Source organism: Plodia interpunctella, chromosome 27, assembly GCF_027563975.2.
Source record: "Plodia interpunctella isolate USDA-ARS_2022_Savannah chromosome 27, ilPloInte3.2, whole genome shotgun sequence".
NCBI lineage: Eukaryota > Metazoa > Arthropoda > Insecta > Lepidoptera > Pyralidae > Plodia > Plodia interpunctella.
Window position 1 is genome coordinate 1,627,026 of NC_071320.1, and position 15,069 is coordinate 1,642,094.

Sequence of the window (15,069 nt, forward strand, 5' to 3'; positions counted from 1 at the left end):
GGTCCGTCGGCTGTTGCTCAATTAATAACACTTTACTAACATTTTACTTTCCTACGGAACCAACCCATACAAAAGATAGACTATAGATAGATACCTGATTAATCGATCACCCAAATTCAACCTACATGTGACAGTAGAAAGCCAAAGCCATTGATGTATAATATAAATGGAGACACTTACTTATTTGGAGTCGTTAAGTATTCTCTCTTTCTCTCATGACTGAGGGTCTTGGTCATTACGTAGAAACAACAACTTTCTTAACATTATTAATGGAGTGGTATGCCATTGCTTTCGTCCATTTCAATACATGTGTGCAGGTTTCCTCACGATGTTTTCCTTCATAGGAAACAAGTGGCAGTCGATGAAAACTACTATAGGTACACGAGTCAGATATACAACATACAAAGTTATACGGCAAGAGTAGGATTCGTACCCTGGGATCTTTCGATATTCTTAAACATTTATTTGTATTATTGATGACCGAGGTGTAGGCATTATAATTGTAGTTCCTTTAAATTCTCAGAAAATTCTAATTGGAAATATTTTTAATATAATCTTGAAAGACTCAGAAATTCGTGGAAACTTGGAAAATACTTACATTGTATGATTAAGTGTACTTTTTATTATATAGTAGTAGTAAAATACTTTTTCGATAATTTGCGCTGTGGAGAAAGTTTCAGAGAGAGTTTCTTGACTGTTAATCGATTCGAAACTTTGTCGAGAACGACGAACAGCCGGCATATCGACCGCCACCGCCACATCCACAAACAAATAAAAAACTGAAATGTGTCAATAAAAAAAATTAACCTAAGACTTGGCTGTATAGGCTAAAACCCTTTGCCGAAAAGAAGAAACGAGGGAATATCCAAACAAATGTCAATCACGGGAAAATATCAGTTTTGTAAAGTCAGCTAACAGTTGTTGTTGTTGTGCGTGACAAAAGCTAAAAAATGCCTTTAATTATAATTTGCGGCACTCCTGTAAGTGGGAAAACAACCAGAGCTAGAGAACTGAAGGAGTTCTTTGAAAAACATCATTCAAAAAATGTTGAAATCGTATCAGAGGAAGAAAGTATCAAAAAGTTAGGTTATGATAAAAATGAGACTTACTTGGACTCCCAAAAAGAAAAAAGAGTGCGGAGCGACCTCAAATCTGAAGTAATACGTATGATAGGGAAAGATAATGTTGTTATATTGGACGGCAGTAATTACATTAAAGGTTGGTTTGGCTGAATTAATCCTGAATTGTATACATATAAATCAAATCAAATTATTTATTGCAAATGTAGGTAACACAGTGATTTTATATAGATATAAATAGTACCGCTACGTTTTACCTTTCGGCATGCAATACTGAAATACAATTTTAATAAAAAATTAAATTCAAATTTTAAGTGTAAGATAATAAGTCAAGTAATGTGCACATTCCATTTCAATTCAGTTATACAATTCAATATAATAATTTTATATCAATTTCAAATACATAAAAAATAATAATAATAATTAAAATACCAATTTATAAAATGTCAGAGAGATATTCGTCAATAACATAATATACCTTTTTTTAAGCAAATTTAGGACACAACGTTTGAACTGTACATAACTTAAAGACGTCTTAGATGTATGTCATTTGGTAGATGGTTAAATAATAGTTGGTAGTTTGGTAGATGGTATTATAGTAGCCATAGAATGAATAATTTATGAAAACAACAGTCTTACATCGCTTACAGGATAGACAGAGCAAACAGTTGCAAATTGGTAGATGGTAATATAGTAGCCATAGAATGAATAATTTATGAAAACAACCGTCTTACATCGCTTACAGGATAGACAGAGCAAACAGTTGCAAAACTATATGTCGCACTAAGATGAATTAGTGGTAGAGAATAGAGCCAGCATAATTCAGATAAAATTGTGTAGGTTACACAATTTTATCTGTGAATTAATATTCCAATCGGTGACAATTTTTCTTTCTTTAAGTATTCAGTTGTATTTCACATCAAAATGGAGCAATCATTGGATTGAGATGGTTTTTGGTGTGGTGACAGTGAGAGAGCTGGAAGGTACCATATACTATTTGCTGCAGATGACAATAGAATATACTACACAAATATTGATTTTAAGGTTACCGCTATGAATTGTACTGTGCATCAAAAGCATCCAAATCGACACAGTGTACAGTGTACACAATAAGGAACCACGAGGAAGCTTGGGATGATAACAAAAAGCGGGCCAAATCTGAGGGTCCATACATAGAAGAAGTATTTGACGCATTAAGTAGACTAAGGTAATAAAGTCATTATATTTATTCTGGAATATAATTAAACTTTTTTAAAGTCATGATTAACAACCCTGACATCCAGTAAACTACACTTGGTTGATCAAACATTTTGTGAATCGATTGCTCTTTCAGATTTGAGGAACCAAACCCCAACAGTAGATGGGACAGCCCACTGTTCACTATACAGCCAACGGATGCCCTGGACATGGATGCCGTGTACAAAGTGTTATTCGAGAAGAAACCGCCCCCGCCTAATATGAGCACACAGAATGTAAGTGTGACATATACATTTTTGCTACAAGTATACGCTTGCGAACTCTTATTGCTCAAAGAAAAGAGACACGAACATAGCATCGTTTTTGCGCTCACCGTCAGCACTCTGATGGCTCCCGGAAATTTTCCGGGATATTTCGCGAGGCAGAAATCATCGGATATCTCAAAACTTTTGTATGGACACTAGTATCACAAGTTATATTAATGAAATCCTTATGAAATAAGCCACCAGAATATATATTTTACTAGAAATGTATTGTGTATTATATTATATATTATGAGTTGAAAGCGACCTTATACCAAAAACATGTAATACTGAGTAAAATGGTAAGAAATAATATATTTTTTTAATAAATTCTCTTTCAGCCGCCTCTAAGCTCAACAAACTTCCTTTACGAGCTAGACAAAGTGACACAAGAGATCACCCAACAGATTCTCGATGCGAAGAAACTTTACCAATCAGAAGTCAACTTCCCATCCTACAACTGCACTTTAAGCGCTGAATGCCTCAACTTGGCGAACGCACAGAGTATAGCAAGATTAAGGAGACAATTCCTGACGTACGCGAAGCAAAATCATGCGAGCGAGAACAGAGATAATCTAGCTAAATGTTACGTACGATATCTGAATAATACGCTTAGTGACTGATGTATTGTATTTTTATTAATTTATTTAACTTTATTACAACAAGATTCAAAGGCCGTACTTAAACTATGGTACCTTTTCACCTATTGGCCATCACGCCCCCAAAGCGATGGTCGCTTTCATGGTTATTAAAAATAGGGGTGACTATTGTGATGTTTCCCATTCGTCAACAAGGGGACAAACCGATGACTGGGAATTTTTTTTACAAAAATTCCCATTCCTCCCCAGCTGGGTCAACACCGGGGGTGACGAACGGGAATAACCGCAGCCGCCTGCTTTACATCAACCCTAGCCTAACATGGGCTCTATTTTTTACGTTCTACCCGAGTGAAGCCGAGACTGGACGCTAGTTATTAAATAAATTGAATTAATACAAATGTGATGATGGCGCTAGTGTGCGGGTTTATGGCTATTTCTCCCATTTCTCAGTCGTGTTCCGTTGTTTTGACGTCGATAGTCAACTCCGAAATTGGAGAGCACGTCAGTGTCAAAACCTTTGGAAAATAACAAATCCGCAACGTGTTACGTCGACGCAACGCGCGCAGTTGGACATTACGCCTCTTAAGTCGTGTAGATACTTTATCAATTTTTTTTAAATTATGAATCGGTAATGTTTAAATCAAAATACAATTCCCAATAAACAATTTAATTATAATCTCGTGTACTTACGTAAAGCTAACAACATAACTGCTAAAAGTCTTCGGTTTTAAAACGCCTTGCGCTTTCCTTACGACCTTAGGAGTAACTATTATATATAACTTTAAACAGACAATACTCAACGGCTCACACGAAGCACTAAGCTTGTATCGTAGGACACAAAACACAGTAATGGGCACAACACACCCACAAACGCATACTAAAATAAATAACTGTGATCATGTGACAAAAATTTGCCCGCGCTAGGAATCGAACCCAGGACCTCCATATAGCGGACGGATCGTCAGCTTAGTGTGTGCCGCTGAGTTATGTCCATTTTTGCGAAACCATAAACAACAAATTGTGATCTTAGTACCTTAGGTACAAGGCGGAAATCAATATACACTATAAAAGTTTTAAGACCTTTTTTTTTACAAAAACGTCATTTTTGACATAAAATTTTATTGACGACAGAGAGATCACATTGCATTCAACATTTTGTATGAGCACTAAAACATGGTACAAACTTTATGGCTCAGGCAATAAAAATTCCAATATTCACTTTCGATTTCAAATACTATATTGAATACTGCTTAATTAATAAGGGTTCCTTGTTTACTGCGGAACCCAAAAATGCTCAGTTCTAAGCGCAAGGCGACAAAAGAATAATACTTTATTTTGTGATACATTTCCTGGACTACAATGACACAGAAGTAAGAAATCGGAATAGAGGCTAAGCTTCATACATTTTCGTAGGTACACTTAGTAGTGTACATACAAGCGTACAGCGAATGTGTGCGTGTCTACTGGCCGCTTGTCGCGTACGCGCCGCAACTGGATAAAACCGGTTCATGCGCACTCGGCCAGTAGACAAGCTGAGGGCCGCGCAACGGCTGTAACAATGTGTCGCGCTCTTGCTTGGTAAAAAATTTAAAATTGTTTTTAGTAGAATAAATTGTAAATATTTTATGATACTTTAAAGTGTAAATAGTTTTGGAGGTGTAAATCTAATAAATGTACTGTTTTTTTATTTATTTAAATATCCTTTGTCTAATAAAATAGGTAACAATTAGGGACACTCCTTAGAAAACTTAGCCTCTGTTCCGATTTCTTACTCCTGTGATAATAGTATAGCAAAAATTTTTTTAAACTTGAAACCATCTCTGTAGCCGGTAGAATCATGAAGATATAGGATCTATAGCTTCAGTATTACCTATAGCATAGTATAAACTACAAGAACTTTTTGATCCGAAGTATATGTATTTGCTATCTCTTTCATCTGTAGCCCGACCTCTCTCTCTTGCGCGGCGGAAGATAGAATCCAAAGGGAATAAATTACTTGTAAAATCAATTAATTAGATTTATATAAACGAGGAAACCAAGATCGCTTTTATTTATTTATTTCTTAAAAAAATATTTATGGTACTCTCTCTAGAAACTCCAAAAAGATTCTCAACATCACACATCTATTCACCATGCTAATATTATAAAATGTGAAAGTGTGTTTTGTTTGTCCGTGTCTCACGTCAAAACATAGCAACGGATTGAGGTGATTTTGAAGTTGATGTGGAGTTGAAGAGTAAGAGAGTCATATGCTACTATTTACATACGCGCTCGTCAGCTGATAGAACTATACAATGACTATACGTTATACCTATGACATATACCATAGATGGGTTTACTCCCAACTAATATTATAAATGCGAAAGTTAAATTGTTTGTCACCTCTTCACGCATTATCTACTGGACTGGAGATCGTTATGAAATTTGAATTGTTATGAAAATGACCTGGAACAACACATAGGGTACATTTTATTTTTTTATTTTATAGGGCGTAAAACCATGTCTCAATAAGAGAAGTACTACAGATGAAAGAGATAGCAACCTTGCATCAAAATATTCTTAGTTGTGCCGGCTCCAGTATTGCCTATATCTACATGGATACAATATACATTATGTTATAGCTAAACCCCAAAGCTCAGCTACATCTAGATTTAGCCTATTATGTTTGGCTAAACCTAGATGTAGCCCCACTTTGCCGTAACATATATACTATGTCGGTACAAAAGTTATTTATACTGACATGGTATATAATATATAATGGATACATACATATATAACATGCATTTAACATAAAACAATACGCTAACACAGCTTAAAATAAAATGTAAAATGTATTTATTTTTATCCTAAACTATACTTTAGGCGTGTTTTGGTTTTCAATCTGTACATTTTATTTTCGTCTATGATATCACTTTCAAATGTAGACAAATTACCTCCCCAGCCCAGCCTCATTGCCTCGCCGTCCTCCGTTGCGTTCGTCCGTCGACGGATCAACCAAGCCAATATCAAACCTATGGAAAACAAGGAAGTCGCAACGGAAGACGACGGAGCAATATATTAACAATTTGTTAGAATCTATCCTAATATTAACAATTTGTTAGAATGGGAGACCGCAAATAAATTATCCATCTTTATCTTCACATATTATAAAAAGAATTCACGACACGACACATCGCGTCTGTATGTACGCGATAAACTCAAAAACTACCGGATGGATTTTCGGTAGTTCCCGCTCGTCATCCCCAGCTTAGGCCCGCCCCGTTGGAATTTTTGTAAGAAAAAAATCCCATTCGTCACCGATTTGGCCAGCACCAGTGACGAGTGGGAAAACCGATGTCGGAATTTTAATAACAAAAAATTGAGGGTGTCGAGCGGGAATTAAACCGGGCGTGTCAATAGGAATTTAAAAAGGTCTCTTCGTTGGCGGACAAGTGTTACAGAAATAATTCTATAGATTAATCTTATTAATATTATAAATGCGAAAGTTTGTGAGGATATATGTATGTATGTTTGTTACTCTTTCACGCCAAATCTACTGGACGGATTGTTATGAAATTTGGTACACTAATATAACCTGGAATAACACATAGGGTAGACACCTATGTGTTATTCCCACGGGAGCGAAGCCCCGGGACGCAGCTAGTATATTAGACTTTTGGATGCGTTACAATTATGAATCTGTTACACTTATTAGGGATTTTTTTTTATTCGCGATCTCTCTCTTTAGACGATTAATTTATATTAAGCAATATGAATTAACAAAGTTATCTGGCCAAGTTAAAAACTACTAGCTTCTACTGTATAAGTTTGACAAGAAAACGTTTGTTTTTAATTTGGTCAAGTATGCTTTTCATTAATTCAAGATTACTTTTATTCCATAAAATATGATTAACCGTTCACGTGCCGCCGAATTCACCTAACTAATGTGTGGATAGTTCTATTATAATACATCAATACAATATATAATACATGTACTTATGTGAGAGCGGTAAACAAAAACAAAAAAATATTGTAATTCAAGTTTTGTTGTAAACAAACAAACGATTTTTTTTCTGTTTACTCTTTAATTAAATATGTTGGTATAAAACATAGATATATTATGCCTAGTTGTCTCTGTGATCCGAGCGTTGTCTCGGTTACTTCCTTAGCCATAGAGCCTCAGAGCCGTTTTTCTGTGCAGACAACTCAACAGCAGACAGACTCTCCGGCGCAATAGAGTTTAATTTAGGCTTGTACGTATATTAATTTATGCGATTTTCAATTTTGGTGGGTTTAAAGCTAGAAAAATTTTGTATTTTCACTTTCATATGATTATCTAGATATTTTATTTGTGAAATATAAAATAAAAAAATACTGATTGATGGGATTCATGGTTAATTTCGGGGTTGCGTGTTTTAACCCTACACAATCAACAAAAACATGTCAACATAAAAAACAAGTCGTCTACACAGTATTATTTTACCCGAGCGAAGCCGGTACGGACCTCTAGTATAATATAAAATTTGACGTGAAAAAGTTTGACCTGTAAAAAGTCAATTTCCGAATAAGTTATTTCAATTTGAGTCCTATTCAGCTTGACGTCAGTACAAACTTCAAGACGCGGGACATAATACATCTATGACATTATCACATAAGGCTCCCTACATACAATAAGGCTTCCTACACACAAAGAACACTGAGTCATACTCATGCTGCATCATGGAGTTAGGATTCTGTGCGTATTTCGTTTTCACTCCAGTCTTCTCTTTCTGTGAATCAATCAGTCAATAAATCAATCAATCATCTTTCACTCTCTCTCTCTCTCTCGTCTGAGTTTTTCACCCGGTTTCTTCCTGAGCCGTTGAGCGTCGGAGCCCAGCCAGCACTTCTTGGGCTTGCCCCTGCTGCTAGGGCCGTGAGTAACTCGTAAGAAAAAAATGTGTACATTTTTATTTGTATTGTATTTCGGCAAAATTGTTGCACTCCAAGGGTGAGAGGAATATTTAAAATTATACTTACTAATATATCAAATCCGATGTCCCTTATAATGTCTAATAGAATGTCATACGGTGGTTCAATACTATTTTCAGTCGGTGTGTCACTGTAACAAAAAATATATCTATACTATTATTATAAAGAGGTAAGCGTTTGTGAGTTTGTAAGTTTGCGGGTAATCTCCTAAACTACCGAGCCGATTTCCGAAATTCTCCTTTTAACACTTTCTTGAACGTGAGTTGTTATTTGTCTGTGTAAACTGTATGTTATAATATTGTACAATGTTGTTATTGTTAAACATGATCAGTGAATTTGTAACAAATCAGTGTAAACAACTACTTTGGAAGAGCGGGCTCTCCAAACACAAGTATTTTATACTTAAATGGAGGACCCAATCATATATGAGCTATTGTAAAAAAGAGTCTAATAAATATTATTGAACGCTCGACGAAACACCAAAATAAGTTTAATTGTTACTACTGCTATAGCAGTCGTGCGTCCGCGAAAGTGTAAGCACTTTAATCGCCTGTACCAGGAGACTCTTCGATTAGGAACTGAAAGATCCCAATCCCAACTAATATTATAAATGCGAAAGTAAGTTTGTTAGTTACCTCTTCACGCATTATCTACTGGACCGATTGCTATGAAATTTGGTACACGCGTAGAAAATAAGCTGGCATAACACATAGGGCTTGCTTTTATCCCGAAATTCCCACGGGAGCAAAGCCCCGGGGCGCATCTAGTCTTTAATAAAAATGAACCTTAAGCTTTGGTAATAAAGTGCTCGCTCACCTGTAGTGATACAAAAGTGGTCCCAAATTGATCCAATATCCTCCTGGCTGCAATATACTGTATATCCTCTCTATAAACTCTATGACGTTGTGTGCGCAGTCTATAAAAAAACACGTCGCCACACAGTCCCATTCGTCTGGTTCTGTGTACACCTTTAAATTAAATAAAACAATTAAATCCTAACTAATATTATAAATGCGAAAGTAAGTTTGTTATCTATTCACGCACTATCTACTCAACCAATCTTCTTGAAATTTAGCATACATGTAGTTTATAGTATGGAGAAGGACATAGGGAAAGGGACATAGACAAACGGAAAAGCCGCGAGCAACAGCCAGTATGTATATAAATAAATCCATAAAAGGACAATATATATTTTGAAATAGTTACAACAAGTCCCACTGCTGGATAAAAGACTAAAAAGATGATAATAAATACAAACAAACAAATATTATACCTTTAGGAAATCCCCAGCTGTCATAGACAAGTTCTGATTGGGTCTGTCGCCAGAGGGCGCCACGTCCGGGAACTTGGCCCCCAACAGCTGGTGTTCGCACGTCATGTTGTTGACGTACTGGTGGACCCAGGGGTGCACTGTGTATTGGTTTACCTGGAGCAATGTGAATAGTGTTATAAATAATTAATAAATATATATATGAGGACAAATCACACAGATTGAGCTAGCCCCAAAGTAAGTTCGAGACTTGTGTTATGGGATACTAACTAAACGATACTATTTATTATAACAAATACACATATAGATAAACATCTAAGACCCGGGCCAATCAGAAAAAGATCATTTTCCATCACGACCCGACCGGGGATCGAGTTAAGAGACGTTATAGAACATTTATTGTCTCTTTTCTGAATCACATTCATCGCAAATGTCAAAAATTGCCGTCTTATTACAAAACTTTGACTTGGAAATTTGGTAACATGCTGTGTGGGAGCACCATTAAGGCGAAAGTTTGTCTGTTCTTCTCGTTGCTGCACACTATAAATTTGACTCACCTCACCGCAGCGGTTGAGTATGAAGTTGCTCGCGAACAACATGAACAGCGAGAACTCGTTCCCCTGACACGAGAACCCGCGGGCGTTGACCTCCCACGCCAGCCGGCCAAGCCCCGCGCCCGGAACTAAGATTTTTATATGGCTGCGGTTTCTGATCAAAAAATTGTATTAATCCTTACATATTATAAAACAAAGTCCTCTGCCGCGTCTGTCTGTTCGCGATAAACTCAAAAACTACTGCACGGATTTTCACGCGGTTTTCACCAATATATAGTGTGAATCCTAAGGAAGATTTAGGTGTATAATTAGACCACGAACAAATAGACGAGTTTCAGCGCGGTTGGCAACAAACATTATTCTTGAATTTTTGCATAAATGTATTTTGAAGTACAGAAAAGAACCGGAAAAGACTTCATCCCGGAAAAATACCTAAGTGTTCCCGTGGCAAATTCACGAGGGCGAAGCCGCGGGAAGTCTAGTAAATAAGTATACCTGACTAATTAAATAAATATACCTGACTAATTAAATAAATATACCTGACTAATTAAATAAATATACCTGACTAATTAAATAAATATACCTGACTAATTAAATAAATCAACTTGACTAATTAAATAAATCAACTTGACTAATTAAATAAATATACCTGACTAATTAAATAAATATACCTGACTAATTAAATAAATATACCTGACTAATTAAATAAATAAACTTGACTAATTAAATAAATATACCTGACTAATTAAATAAATATACATGACTAATTAAATAAATATACCTGACTAATTAGATAAATATACCTGACTAATTAAATAAATATACCTGAGTAATTAAATAAATATACATGACTAATTAAATAAATATACCTGACTAATTAAATAAATAAACCTAAAATAAATAAATAAACCTGACTAATTACATAAATATAAGTACCTGACTTCTTCAATGGGATATCGCTCGTCGATCTCGTCCAGAATGGGTTTGTAGCACTGCAGCCGCTCCGGCGCACCCATGTCACTCCAATCCCTCACTATGTTCTTTAGTACTGATTGTACCTGGAGCATATGTAATTTATCCTTAAATGTCTAATTTTCTTTCACTACATGAAGACACTATTTAGAAAAAATTTGGAAACAAATTTCAGGCGAATTTACCCTTTTTTAGGGAGATCTTAAGAAATTTATCAACATTTTGAAGAGACTTCTTTTAATATTTGACATTAATAGTTATGTAACACTATATTATTTCATTTGTAATGATTTTATTTTTAATTTCAACGGTATATTATCGTGTCTTTTGATATTAATAATGTCTTCTTTGATTTACAATCATTATGTTTGAATATCTTGTTGTAACTTATAACTCCTTTGTGAATGGTGCAATAATGAGTTTATCTATCTATCTACAATATATTAGATCCATCCCCTGAATATCGCATGGTGAAAACCAAGTAGATAGATCTGTTGGCTGTGCCACACGTGTGCCACACCTTCTCGACGTCATGCTGCATCTTGTGCTGCTTCTGCGACGCGATCTCGCAGTTGTTGTAGTTACACCCGAAGCTCTCCGCTCCGTTCGTTCCGTTGCTGCCCTCCACACTGTGGTCCACGTTCTCAAACATTGTGTCCACGTCTTTGATAATCATGTGCACTGCAAACAAAAATTAATAGATATTTTTTTTTATGATTTATTTATTTATATTATCTATCTATACTTATAATAAACTGTAACTGGACTATGTCGTACATAGGAGATATTTACGAAAAAAAATTGGAGAGGAATATTTCAGTAGAAGACAAAAAAATTTTTTTTTTAATTTTTGTCTGTCTGTATGTTTGTACGCGCATCACACAAAATCTAGTGAACGGATCTGAATGAAACTCTGCACAAAGATAGATTGTGGTCTGGATTAGAATATAGGCAACTTTTTATACCGAAATTCTATACCGAAAGGGGAGAAATAATAAGTGTAAGTTTGTATGAAACTTGAATATATATTTGAGTCTTACAGAATACGCGATAAAATAATGACTGAGATTTTACTTCATTACTTCTAAGAAATGACATTCACGCGGGCGAAGCCGCGGGAAAAAGTTAGTACAAGAATAAAAATATTTATTTCTGAAACATTCATCGCTGTGACGCCGCGTAGCGTAAAAAAGTTACAACTGGCAACTTGCCTGACGTCGATCGTCCGTTTCTCAGAGCATTTAGACAGCTGCGGCCACGCTGTCATTACGACATGTCAATTTTCTTGAAGAAGGAATCATTTCTAAATTCAATCATTCATGAAACTGACTAATGTCACTGTGGTAATCCACAGTACAGAAATATTTAAAAGTAAGATAGTAAAATTCATTATTGTCTTTAGTTGTTAAAATTTGAAAAATTGTAACGACAGCGGTCCAAACGGTCTGAAATCCACCCCCTTAGGTATGCTATTGTTGCCTATACGCCGGCTAAGCTATGTCTCAAGGGTAGACGTTAGACAGGAGGCGTGATGTTAAATAATAGCCGAAACATCAAAATTTTTAAGTCATTTATACACCGTTTTTTTTTTTTGCTTGTTTCCGAGAATATGAGGAGACAAGAGAGAGAGAGAGAGATAAATAAATAAATAAAATAAATAAATAAATATATTAGGACAAATCACACAGATTGAGCTAGCCCCAAAGTAAGTTCGAGACTTGTGTTATGGGATACTAACTCAACGATACTATATTTTATAACAAATACATATATAGATAAACATCCAAGACCCGGGCCAATCAGAAAAAGATCATTTTCCATCATGACCCGGCCGGGGATCGAACCCGGGACCTCTCGGTTCAGTGGCAAGAACCTTGCCACTGCGCCACCGAGGTCGTCAAAGAGATAAGAGGAAATGTTCAAATACTAACCAACACTGTTGTTAACATCGAGACAATTCTTGAATTTGGCAAGGTATGTCTTGTACTTGCCAAGCCGTCGCTGGTGAGATGATGGCAGTATTGATATAATCTTCTCGGACTTGTGGATTCTGTCTATGCTGCATAGTCTGGAAGATTGAATAATAAATAAATCTTTATTTACTTTCTCTTTCTCTCTTCTGAGCGTTCTCCTTGTTTCATTCTCCGTTGAGTGTCGAGGCCCAATGCCACTTGCCTAATTTTTCTTTGGTATTAGGCTATCCTACTTATTTTACTAGTTACAATAAATCGAAATCGTATAAAATTGTTTTTTTTTTTAAACTTATTCTTTCACACTTCAGTAAGCATATTTTGTCCATGCAAACGTTTTTTTCCTTGACTTTGAAGCGGTGGTGGTCAAGTGGTTAAAACTGCCACAGCTGTGATTGAAAGGCACCAGATTTTAATCCTACTCGTGCCACATGAGTTTGTACACCAACTTGCTTCCGGTAAATGAAAACATTGTGAGGAAACCAGTGTACCGGTTGTCAGTTTAAGTTCACTAGTGTGTAAGCAATTACTTGCCACTAGATGTCATGAGTAGTCGTAAAGTCATTTCACATGCCTTTATGTGATGTAAAATCTGACACTAGTAAATAACACACTCAAAAAGAAGAACTTTGACTATGTCTAGAGATATTGTTTCAATTATGTAAATAGATGATAAGATACCTACCACATGCATCTAATAAAACTGCATTTGTAATAAGAGTGATGTCATGTTGAAGTCATCATGTCTCCCAGTCTACACAAATCCATATATCTATATATATAATAAGACTAAGTGAGCTATGTCTGTACATAAGGGATATTAAAGTGAAATAATTATGGGGGTCATTATGGGACTAATAGAAGCCAAAATAAATATTTTTAGAATTTTTGTCTGTCTGTGTATATTTGTTCACATATCACCCAAAGCTACTGGATGGAATTTAATGTGGTATTTACAGTTTTACAGCAGAAGGTCTAACTTAAAATCCAGTATGGGTTTAATAATAACTTACGAGACAACATGAAATAATAAAATAATCACATCAAAATGTATCCAAGGCTTTTTTAAAAATTTGCAATACTTTATAACTATAAATAAAACTCCTCTTAAAACTAAGATTTCGAGGAATGGAAGGAAGTCAAAAATAAATTTACAAACTCTTCAAAGTTTTCCTATCAAAATTTGCTCTTCACACAGTCTAACCTTCCAAGGTTAAGGATCCAATTTAGATGTAGCCCTAAAATTAGACCATTTAGTTGTCCTGTCAGTTTATTTAGTTAATTTGAACTCAAATAAACCTCTATACACAACATGGAACCTATAACAATAGAGATAAGCATCAAAATCCAATACAAACAATCACCTTAATAGATAGCAAACAAACCATTTAAAGGTGAGTACCTACTGGCCGCCAACGAAAGGAAAAATAATATTTTCGACCCTCAAAAAGAGCACAAACACAGGAATTGTACACCAAAATGCGGCTGGAATCTCAACCTTATGTAGTAAAGGATATGAATCACCAAATGGCACGTGTAGAGGACATAAACAAAGCCTATTGTTATATCTAAATAGGTTAATTAATCAGTCAATAATACATAGTCGGACCTGTTGCTAGGCGGCATTTAAACCAATTTAACGAGGAAAATCTACACATCTGTTTTTGCCAATAAGTAGTATTGGATATCCTAAAGGGTGTAGATGATAAATAATAATATTTTCACTCACTTATAATATTTAAAAGCATTCACAACTGCTCGAAAATGAGCGCGCTCTTTCGCCTCGTCAATTTCTTCGGCTGCCGGGGTCGATGACATTTTTCTTGATTCCTTTGAAAAATTCGCAAACACTTCAAACGAAAACGAGCGGAATGACTGAAAATAATGTACTAATGCCTCGCAGTCGGATTAAAATAAGATTATTTTGGGAACAACCATCAAATCCAAATCGACGATAAATTCACATCTGTCTGTCTTCTTAGTTTCTGTCTGATTCAATTCAGTCAGATCAGACAGATGACAATGACATACAGGAGCAGAAAATTTCACATATGTTTGACAGTGCTGTTTTTTTTTTGTCATTGTGTAGGCTGCGTTCAGTTTTTGCGTTGAGAGTTTCATATACACATAAAATCAACCCAAATATGAATTATAATCAAGAGCATTTCATATTAAA

At 35.4% G+C, this 15,069-nt stretch overlaps 2 protein-coding genes across 2 annotated transcripts; one reads left to right on the forward strand and one right to left on the reverse strand.

The window, feature by feature from the left end:
- The first annotated feature begins 887 nt into the window (after nucleotides 1-887).
- Nucleotides 888-3,715, forward strand: LOC128681609 (uncharacterized protein). The gene is made up of 4 exons (XM_053765624.1): nucleotides 888-1,218; nucleotides 2,124-2,286; nucleotides 2,413-2,551; nucleotides 2,920-3,715. Exons 1-4 carry the CDS (start codon nucleotides 951-953, stop codon nucleotides 3,199-3,201), a joined length of 852 nt encoding a protein of 283 aa, XP_053621599.1. The 5' UTR covers nucleotides 888-950; the 3' UTR covers nucleotides 3,202-3,715.
- Nucleotides 3,716-3,828: 113 nt separating this feature from the next.
- LOC128681608 (uncharacterized protein) lies at nucleotides 3,829-14,908 on the reverse strand. The gene is made up of 9 exons (XM_053765623.1): nucleotides 14,623-14,908; nucleotides 12,855-12,991; nucleotides 11,444-11,604; nucleotides 10,888-11,009; nucleotides 9,955-10,105; nucleotides 9,401-9,553; nucleotides 8,944-9,095; nucleotides 8,176-8,257; nucleotides 3,829-7,925 (listed from the first exon to the last, which is right to left on the reverse strand). Exons 1-9 carry the CDS (start codon nucleotides 14,709-14,711, stop codon nucleotides 7,818-7,820), a joined length of 1,155 nt encoding a protein of 384 aa, XP_053621598.1. The 5' UTR covers nucleotides 14,712-14,908; the 3' UTR covers nucleotides 3,829-7,817.
- Nucleotides 14,909-15,069: the final 161 nt, after the last annotated feature.